At 36.5% G+C, this 10382-nt stretch overlaps 1 protein-coding gene and 1 non-coding gene across 3 annotated transcripts; one reads left to right on the top strand and one right to left on the bottom strand.

Moving 5' to 3' along the window:
• Positions 1–6093: 6093 nt before the first annotated feature.
• LOC116215576 (UDP-glucuronate:xylan alpha-glucuronosyltransferase 2) lies at positions 6094–9475 on the bottom strand. 2 transcript variants are annotated; one of them, XM_031551335.1, is made up of 3 exons: positions 9068–9475; positions 8301–8967; positions 6094–7267 (listed from the first exon to the last, which is right to left on the bottom strand). In XM_031551335.1, the coding sequence occupies exons 2-3, from the start codon at positions 8950–8952 to the stop codon at positions 6321–6323; spliced, it is 1599 nt and encodes a 532-aa protein (XP_031407195.1). In that variant the 5' UTR covers positions 8953–8967; positions 9068–9475; the 3' UTR covers positions 6094–6320. The 2 variants fall into 2 exon arrangements, with proteins under 2 accessions (XP_031407195.1, XP_031407194.1); XM_031551334.1 differs by having other exon boundaries at positions 9073–9473.
• TRNAR-CCU lies at positions 7756–7828 on the top strand. Its single transcript has one exon. It is a non-coding gene; the product is annotated as a tRNA-Arg (tRNA).
• Positions 9476–10382: the final 907 nt, after the last annotated feature.

Here is a 10382-nt window from a genome sequence, read left to right as displayed (position 1 = left end):
GAGGGAGGATTAACACCGTCGCTCGAATTTCCAGACCCTCGGCTCATCTTTGAGCGACTTAGTCAATCACGGGAGATAGCTTTACCCGTAGAAAAGAAAAATTATTATTGGCAATTATAATTACCATATTTGAGTAAAACCAATAAATTGATATAATAAATATCGGTTGACAAGTGGCTCTTGGCCCAAGTGCAAAATAGACTAAAAGAGATCAAATTTCATCTTCGGACGAAATATAATTAGCTTAGAAAACCTAAAAAGTATTTAATTGGATCTATTATATAACGGGAGAAAGGTAAAGGATGAATCCAACAAAATTTCATTTTTCCCTTATGGTTGTATAAGCTTCTATTGGGAGATACTTTAATTTTTAAGCTTACTTGCAAACTATTTTTCACCGCCAACGCTTGTATATATTTTTCACACACAGCCAACCCACTTTTACATTCTCCCTCATCATTCTCCGCTATAGCCAATCCTGAGAGCATCCATGAATTATATGGAGAGCGTAAATTTTGTCAACTGCTTCCGCCTTGTTCAACTGAACAGACCCTTCCTCTTTATTTAATTGCTTGACATGCCAAATAAGAGGAATAAAAATGAAATATTGAAGCTCGTAATACACTTGACTAAGGTGGTTTAAGTGCTTAAAAATGAAGTACTTAATTAGTTAAGGAAAGAAATGTATAGGAAGAAATGAGGAATGAATAATGATAAGAAAAGTTTTATGAGAGATAAAAAGCATCAATAAATAAATAATGACTTATTTCATTAAGTGGTTTTTTCTTAATGATTAAGTAGTTTAGATCATTAGCTCTCATCTTTTTCTCTTTCTTACATTCATTTTCTCTTATAATTAACTTATAATTAACTTTTAAACACTTATTTAATTAAGTTGAAACACACCCTAAGTTAATCGGTTACGTCTAAACAATGAAAGGAAACATTTGCTCAATTAAAGCAGAAAAAACAAAACAAACTCATCTAAACAAAACAAACTCGACAAATTTACACATTGAGGGAGAGTGTATAAGTGGGTTGGCTATGTGTGAATAATATATACAATGCATTGGCGGTGAAAAATAGTTTGCAAGTAAGAGAGAGCTAGGAAGGGCCGGCGGTCTCGGGGCGATGACGGTCATTGACAAGATTGTATATTGGCTTCAATTATTTTTTGTTCAATTGGAGAAAACGAAGAGAAGACGACCACCACGGTTATTGTATTCTTGACCGTCAGATCCCTTTATTTAAGATATTGACCGTATACATGTCTTAAATTCTTTTGATTTAAGATTCACTCATTATATTTTGACTATCCATATTTTCATCCACGAATCTTCTTGTTGAAGCTTGGTCTCGCCCAAGAACAAGGTGGATCCGCTTTGATATTAAACTGAACCGAATTGCACCAATTCAACCAAATAAAAAATAATTTATTACTTTAAGAGAAAGAAAAAAATAAAGAGACACTATACAAGTCGTCTTCCCTTCCTTTTCTCCAATTGAACAAAAAATAATTGAACCCAATATACAATCTCATCATTGACCGTCATCGCCCCGAGACAGCTGTAAAATCTCCACGATTTATATAATATTAAAATAAAATTGTATTTCAACATTAAATGAGGCAAATACGATACTAAATAAATGCAATGCAGTGGTGATGGACTAGTATGTAATAAAGCATGTGATCTATCAATGCTAGAGGGTAAAGTCAAAGGTGATGCGTGAAACATCATTTAGTTAGGATAATTAATGCAAATTAGCAACTAAACAAAAATAATATTGAACCATGATTAAGTCTTCTCATCCTACGCTTTTATTGTAATTTATTTCCACTATATATAATTAGCAAGATGCCAAAATTAGATTGATTTACCATTTCTTTCCAAAAAAAAAACAATTGTCACTAGAGAGATATTTTATTTTTAAGTAAGCTACGCCAAAGTTATATATTTTTTAATACATACAAATAAACGGGTAGTTTATTCTTCCTTTCGAAATTAAATAACAAAAAAGTTGAAACATGATAAAAGATAAGTTTCAAGAAATATTTTTCATCAGCAAAGCAAAGATGATATATTATCTTATGTATCTATCTATCTATCTATTATATTTGAGGAGATTTCTCATTTTATAGCTATCTTTATTTTTCATAATTTTACTTATTATGTATTTCCATTCTTCAATTTAAAATTTAACCAAAAAAATGTCAAAATATATCCTGTAAAATCAGTAAGAAAAAGTACCGCCTCCTTACCCTTTTATCATGGAAAGTGGGAAATAAATACTTCCCCCTCCTAAGTGGGAAAAATGAAATATTAATTATCAATATTATCAATTATTTTGGAGGATTGTAGGAAAAATTGCAAGCACTCCCCCTCCATTTGAGATTCAGGCGATTCATTATTATTTTGTGCATATCATGTTTAGGAGAAAGCAGAGTAATTGACTATGATTGCAGCATTTGGGGGGAAAAGAAAAAAAGCAATTGTAAGTGCTCTGGAATTTTTGAAAAATCCTAAAAGAATTATGCTACTATATATAGAGGCGCTAATTTCTTCTAATACCGATCTAGATTTGAAGAACAAAAACTATAATTTCTTCCAAATTATATTGATGAATCAAGATTTGAGTTTGCAGAAACATGAAAGTACCACGAATCCGGGTAGGCTAGTATTCTTTTATATATAAAAATGAGCGTTAATTTATATGTCTTTTGAAAATAAATTAAATAACAAAAGAAGCTGAAACAAAAAGAAAGAAGTTGGAATATGATCATCGTCTCTCTTCAGTACTTTCTTTTTAAAACTTTTCACTAAAAGAATAATTTTATCTTTAAGGGAAGAAAGGAAAAACCGGAGAAGTATTATTGGGTGGAAGAAATGAAATCGGGGGAAAATTGGAAAACAAAAAAGAAAAAGAAAAAGAAAAAAGCTTCCCCTTATGGCTAAAAGATTATATACATCACCCAATGTGTGTCAATTTGGTAAGTCCTGACGTATTCCTCTTAAATAAGATTTCATGTATGAGTTTTGTCAATGAAAAAAAAATACAATTGTTAAGTTTTATCTTTTTATGAGCCGAACCCCCACTTGAACCTGAACCATTCATGTTCAACTCAAATTATGAATACTGAGTATTCCACATTAAAAATATATATTGATATATATATAGGTATATATAAAAATAAAAATAAAAGCTCTCTATTACCTCCCATCATATAAACTACTAGGATATAAAGGAATTGAAGCTGCAGAGTGAGATTGAAATTAATTTCCAAATGCGTTGATTATCATGTGCGAGTACTACGGCCCACCACACTTTGATTATGGGCTAACACAGTAACCAACGATAAAACATGGCAACTCTAAAATTGCACCTAGACTAGAAAGACAAATGTTTTCGGATATTGCGGTTTCTAAAGCCAATTCCATCCGCTCCCATGATGAGGAGCATCTTTGTTTTTTGTTTTTTTTTTTATTACAAAGGAGGCTCAAGTCTACTACAATAAAAAATAAATCATAAATAAATAAATAAGAGATATGGATAGTCTTATCAAATATTAAACTTACATCCTTCAAATTATCAGGTGAGTGCGTACACTACTTTACTATGCTCTCGTATGATACGAGGAGATCTTTTCTTTGCTAGACATAGAGGTTTCTTGGATTTCTTTGACAAACTTTTCCAATTTAATTAGTGAGTGTTGGCAATAAATCCACGGAATCTGGGAAATTGTGATGTGAAACTTTAAACTAACGTACACATTTACTAAACTTTTGGTTGGTGAACCTAAAATATTAAATATAGGGTTTTCGTTGAACTAATCTTTTCAATTTCCACACTTTCTTTTTCACACCCATCAACTCATATTCTTGCCTTGCACACCCAATCATCTTATTTAATTTCCCTTTCATTGATTCGTCACCAATTTAGTCCATCCCTCTCTGTACTGACAATGACCAATATGTATGTAAATCTGTAGAGTAAAGATATAGGAAATTCGGTTATATATAATCTAGAAGCAACAAGTCAACATTTTTAGCACCAATGGTATGATGTTAAACCATGGCTCAATTTATCTCTTTTGTAGTCAATATGTGTGTTGCTATTATCATTACTAGGGTGCAACTCCCGCGTGTTGCGCTGAGACAAAAAAAATCATTAATTTTTTCGTTTTTCATGATAATTTGTTTAATAATCAATGTAGAGTATAATTAGAATTAATAACAAAATTAATTATATATCAAAAAAATATATGAATTTTTTATTGATATAAATTATCCAAATTTTTCAAAAGAGTGTACTAATCAATATTTCGTACAGCATAAAAGTTAACGTTTCTCACTAATCTTAATTTGAATTTTCGATATTTCTCATTAGAAAACTATAATCGTAAAATACTATGCTTTAAGTGACCTGAATTTTAAACGGACGAACTTTACTTTTTTTAGGGGTTTGATATTCATTAAAAGCATCTCATCGTATCAGCTAAATCTATACCTAAAAAAGAATCAGCCTCTCGTTTCATCAAAAAAATAATGACATTTCTAATGTCACAAATAAAAGAGACTATCTAAATTGGTGATAAATTAAAAATGCTTTTTTATCAACGTTAATTTGTTTTAGATGATTCAGCATTTGTGATTGGGAGAGTTATGTCCCTTGGCAAACCAATCTCGCTCAAATCTAGGTAATCAAACTCGTTGTACTCATGAATATTTGGTGATGCATACTGAAATGAAAAGAATTTTTATTCTTAAATTAAATAAAAATTTATAAGAAAACCAAATGTATAAAGTAAATTAAAAAAAAAAGAGGGTGAGTCTCCCTAGGTGGGGAAACCCACCCTACTCGCCACTTGGGAGAGGGGATAAGAGTTTTAGTTTATTTAAAGATTTAAAGATTTGCTGGATGTGTCTCAATATCTTCTACCCCAATTTGGGTACGAATTCTAAAATTGGAAGGAACGAATTGTAAACACAAAGTGCAGCACAGTCTGGCAAATAAAATTAGAGTAAATTGGTCTTCCAAATATGCATGTTATATCAAATCTGACATCAAGATATTTTTTACATCAAATTGAATCTTGAGAGATTAAGTGTACATCAAATCCGACATTCCGTCAGAATGCCGTCCAAAAATAGATGGACGAGAGCATCAGCGATTGAGGAGGACGCGTCAAGAGTAGAAAGTTTTTCCCGCCCCTGATTAAAAAGTGAGGGAATTATAGGAAATACTTTTTTTAAGCCAGATAGAAATGGGGAATAATAAAAATATGAGATAAAACCATCAAACAATACAACATTAGATGTTGAATGCCAGATCAGATTTTTTCATCCATTTTTGGACGGCACTCTGACGGAAGGTCGGATTTGATGTACACTTAACTTCTCAAGGTTTAATTTAATGTAAAAAAAATTTTGAGATCAGATTTGATGTACACTTAATCTCTCAATGTTCAATTTGATGTACACTTAATCTCTCAAGATTCAATTTAAAGTAAAATATTTCTTGAGATCGGATTTGATGTACACTTAATTGCTCAAGGTTCAGTTTGATGTATACTTAATATCTCAATGTTAAATTTGATGTAAAAAATTTCTTGAGGTCAGATTTGATGTACACTTAACCTCTCAAGGTTCAATTTGGTGTAAAAAATTTCTTGAGATCAGATTTGATGTAACATGCATATCTGGAGGACCAATTTGTGAATTTACTCATAAAATTACAGTTTATATGGACAGATTTTGTCCGAAATGTACAAGTTCAAAAGGTAATGGAAAATACTTTGTCTAAGAAAAACACGCCAATGTACGAGGGAATTTGTCTCGACCAACCGTCCGAGGTCAACTTGTGTACTCTAACCAAAGAAAAAAATGTAATGATTTCTGAATACTTTAACTGCTAACTACTGCTGAGAAAAAGCTTGAACTTTTTCTAAGATTGACAATTTGACATTATATGTTCACCAAAAGGATTGTCTATTGTTTGTTGAAACTAACAACAATTAACAAACACAGGACAGTTGGTATTGACGTGTCTAATTTACCAATGAATAATCACAAATTCGAATAACAATTGAGATTATCCGGGATAGGGTTCCAATCTTAAAGAATCGGGCTAAATGAGAAGTGCGGGAATAGCTAATTGGGTTTATTATATATGATGTACTGAGCTACTTCATCTATGAACACATAATTTATACGTAGTAAACCCTCATATACTCTAGTATTAAAGAAAATGGTAAACCCAAAATAGTTAAAATTGAAACTCGAAAAAAGAATTTAAACGCAAAAAAAAATTGCGAGGATATTCTATACCAAATTCGAACCAAGCCGTCTAGGATCGGTGATATTGATCTTCCAGTGATGGTCGGACGACTTCATTAGCCTAGACCTCCTCCTCTCCCAGTTAAGATCCGTCCTCCTCCTCTTAGTCAGCGCACAGAATTTGTGCAACCTCTGGTCCATCCCATCGTGGAACTTCCACCACCGATGGTGTGCGACGTCGCTCGCGTACACACGCTGGTCTGGCACGTCCCAGTTGCAGTCGTAGTCCCGGTAACAAAGCCAGGGCTTCCACCCCAAGAAATGTATAGAGTAAAGCTTGGGCGGGTCCGCCCCGAAGAGCTGGTTCTTCATGCTGGCCTCTGCAGTCGTGTTGGACCAGAAGTTCTTGAGGAAGTTGACCCGCCGGGGCAGCCGGTGCCACCAGACGAAGACCTCGTTGAGGAATCCCTGGTCACCGCCATTATATGAGATGATGTCATTTCGGAGGTCCATCAGGGTCTTGAAGGTGCAGTTGGACGGCTCAATGACCATGATCCCGGAGTTGAAGATCCAGTTGTCGTTACCGATTGCTGACATCTGTGGAAAGTAGAAGAGGAGGTCGAGGTTCCGGAGCACAATGATGTCCGCATCAATGAAGATGACCTTGTCATAGTCAGTGAGCTGCCACAACCTAAACTTGCTGTAGTTGTACTCATTATAGGTGTTCTTTTCTGACTTCGGGTTCCTAATCCGCTTGATCATACGGATCTTCCACCCAGCAAGGGCTAGGGCCTCCCGCTTAGCTTCGGAGATGGACTTGTCTATGAGGAGGACCAGATCGCGCTTCGTGCCGGTCTTGATTAGGCTCTGGGCTAGAGTGATCGCGCCACATACGTAGGCCTCTGAAGAATGAAGAACCGTGGCGTAGGCTTCTCTCCTCACCGTCTTGGTGCTTCTATGAATTCTGGAGAGATCATAGATTTCATTGATACCTGCAAAGAATGTTTTTCAGTTCCTTTCACTTTGCAGACAAAAGATCAATATCGCATCGAACTATACATTACACATCATACGAACGTTTTTTTTTTTATAACGAGGAGTTAATCCTCTGGACCCATGAATATCACACGAGCCCATAGATTCAGGTAAATTCATATGCAAGCACATGTGTGGGTGGCTTCACCAAGGATTACGAGCATAAAGGGATATTCGAACATTTGACTTTATGAACTATTCACAAATCGTACACACGTCCTAACCACTTGCGCTAATCTTAGGGGTTCACATCATATGAACTTCAATAGTGAGAGAACTTAAATTCACAATATCAACTAATTAGATACGTTTCAATATAACGCAAGTCTTCAGTCAAACTCTACTTAAATAATTTCTTCTCTCATATCAGAAAAAATCACTTATAACCGTCAGAATAGAAGTTTGTAACATACCTAACATCATAGGGACATACTTTGACATCAAAGCGCCTGTAGCTCAGTGGATAGAGCGTCTGTTTCCTAAGCAGAAAGTCGTAGGTTCGACCCCTACCTGGCGCGATCTTGATTTTACTGTTCTGCCCCTCTTTCTCTACTCTTATGACCTTTTCCCTACAACTTTTTCAAACATTTATTTTTTTATTCTTTAGATTTATATTTTTTTTCTAATTTATTAGTAGTAATGAAAAAAAATAATAATATCTATTTGGTCTAATTGGGTAGATGATGAATTAGAAGTTACGCCAACTCTTTCTATTCATCGCCTTCTTTCTCCTTTCCAAGCCATCCATGAGATGAGAGTTCTTATGTACCATTTCGGTTAAAGCAATTGCAGCCTTCCAATCATTCCAGTCAGAGAAATTGAATCGTATGCATAATTCTCAGTGTTCTTTCCTTTTCCTAAGTCGAGATTTCACCTCAATCGTGCTATAATCGTAAAACTTAAAGACCGGAAATGATGAGACGAATTGAAACTTGTACCACCAACATGTATAAAATCGAACTTTAGTGAACGAATTGAGTAAATGCGTACCTTGTCCCCAGAGGGGTAGCGCCAGCTTACACGATCCGACTGGCAGGGATACCTTCTGCCCAAGCCGAACCATGTCGGGCTCGTACACCCACCAGTCCCCTTTCCTCTTCACCAAGTCATCGCACCGGAAGATCTCCATCATGGGCCGGCACTGGCTTAGGACAGCCACCCTCGGCTTCCTCCTCTTCCCCGCCTTCCTCACTGCCACATTCGCCGCCACAAGGTGCATCTGGAGCCTCGCGACATCCCTATTCCACCCTTCCTCCGGGTACTTGCAGGGCACCTTGACCACCACCAAGTCGAACTCCCCCTCGCCGTCCTTAAATTCCGGCATAGGGATCTCCGGGCAGAGAGGCACATCGCTCTCCTCCTCCTCGTCAATCCACTCCGGGAACAGGTCCTTCCACTCAAACAGTTCCGAGACTCGATCGAACTGGACTTGGACCGTGTCCCCAAACAGGCCCCACTCACTGACGTCATCCTCGTCCATGTTGATCATCCCAATCCTCTTCTTCTTCTTCCCCCCTAGAGCAGTTGTACCTCTACTACCCATCAGCATTTCCTTCAAAATGTCCGGCGCCTCAATCTTCGTCCCGTTTCCATGTGGCCGAGAAAGGCGGTCCACGTGCTTGTCCTCCAAGACTGCCTTCATCTTCACCCCATCAACCTTCATAAAGCAACCATACATGATCACGATGTCATGGAAAACGTCTATGTAACCTTGTCCAACACATGATGACCGGATTTATTGGGGGCCCATGGCTCACCTTACCTTGTGATGGCACTCGCGCAGGGAGCAGCGGACGAGGGCGGCAGAGTTCTCGTGATACGAGACGGACGAGGAAGGGCGGAGGATGAGGGTCGCGTAGACTACGAGGAAGCAAGCAAGGAACACCAAATTGATCCTAACAACCAAAGCCTTTGAAGAAGGGGACTTCACCATCTTCATTACATTATTGTTCCCAGCAGCTTGCTGGGTTATCTGCCCTTCTCCTCCCATGCCAGCCTACTTCTTCGTCTTCTTCTTCGATTCGGGAAAGCTTCGGTGTGCCTGCAAGAGAAGACTTTACATACAACTACTATATATATATATATATAGGATATGCGGATGACGATGCGATTGGTTTAATTTCCTATGCATTTTTCAATTGAAATGTGACCGTCTTGTGGTTATGGTGATGATGATTAGGCTTTTTACAAGAGGAGAGATCAATTGTCGGAAGTAGTAGTTGGAGGCTTAGAGAGGGTGATTAAGCTTAGAGTAAGATTTAATTTAAGGTAATTAGGAAACGGCCAATGAAGGGTCTCCACGTGGTTCATTTTCTTGTTGTGGATTTGCTTACCTTGGAGACAACAGGTGCCGGACCAAATGAAGCGTTCCTATGTGTACTTCCTTTTCTATGGCAGCTGCTGACAGGCTATACATTGGATAAATACACTAGGTCGATCGTATTACCGAGTCGCAGTAATACCAAACCAATCGCGATACCGAAAATTTAGGATATATTTACGCTCGCTCGAATTCCGAATAGAAATTCTTTTGCGTATGAAAAAATTCGATAGTGATGTCAAAACATTCTCTTTTTGTCGTCATATACATTGAAAATGATGCATTTACCGACATTTGGCATGAAAAGAATGCCCTCCCCTTCTGTTTTCGAGTAGCGCGTAAACTATATTATTAGTGAACGAACTTTACATGCATTATAATTATGGATTTGGAATGTACTTGAAGCACTTGTAATTAGGACAAGTAAAGAGATTAATATTAGCCAACAGATAGAGAACACTTCATGATCTCAGTGAGAAAAGAACATCCTCAATCGATGCCGGCAGACACTGATCTCCAAGAAAAAATAAGGAAAAGTGACCCATTATTACTTTCTAACTCAAAAAGGTCAGAAAAATGTCGAAGCATTAGAAGCCAGTTTTTTTTAGCTAGACCTTAAATTTTTCAGAACGAGGTGAAATAACGAATCAATCACGGTAAAGCTTAATTATCATTTGGAGGGGATAAATCGAGATTAAAAATTTTCGAGAAGATTAGGATTGTTGTTGGTTTAAATGTAATTTTCCACATAC

The sequence above is a fragment of the Punica granatum genome, chromosome 7 (assembly GCF_007655135.1).
Source record: "Punica granatum isolate Tunisia-2019 chromosome 7, ASM765513v2, whole genome shotgun sequence".
NCBI classification, from domain to species: Eukaryota; Viridiplantae; Streptophyta; class Magnoliopsida; order Myrtales; family Lythraceae; genus Punica; species Punica granatum.
Note: the sequence above shows the minus strand (reverse complement) of the source record. Positions and strands in the feature narration are given on the sequence as shown.

Excerpts from the sequence above, each read along its gene's own strand:
- LOC116215576 (XM_031551334.1), bottom strand. The coding sequence starts at position 9,300 with ATGGGAGGAGAAGGGCAGATAACCCAGCAAGCTGCTGGGAACAATAAT. Across the intron at positions 8,968-9,072 it reads TGCGCGAGTGCCATCACAAG|GTTGATGGGGTGAAGATGAA; the intron begins GTAAGGTGAGCC and ends TGCTTTATGAAG. Across the intron at positions 7,268-8,300 it reads GCTACCCCTCTGGGGACAAG|GTATCAATGAAATCTATGAT; the intron begins GTACGCATTTAC and ends CATTCTTTGCAG.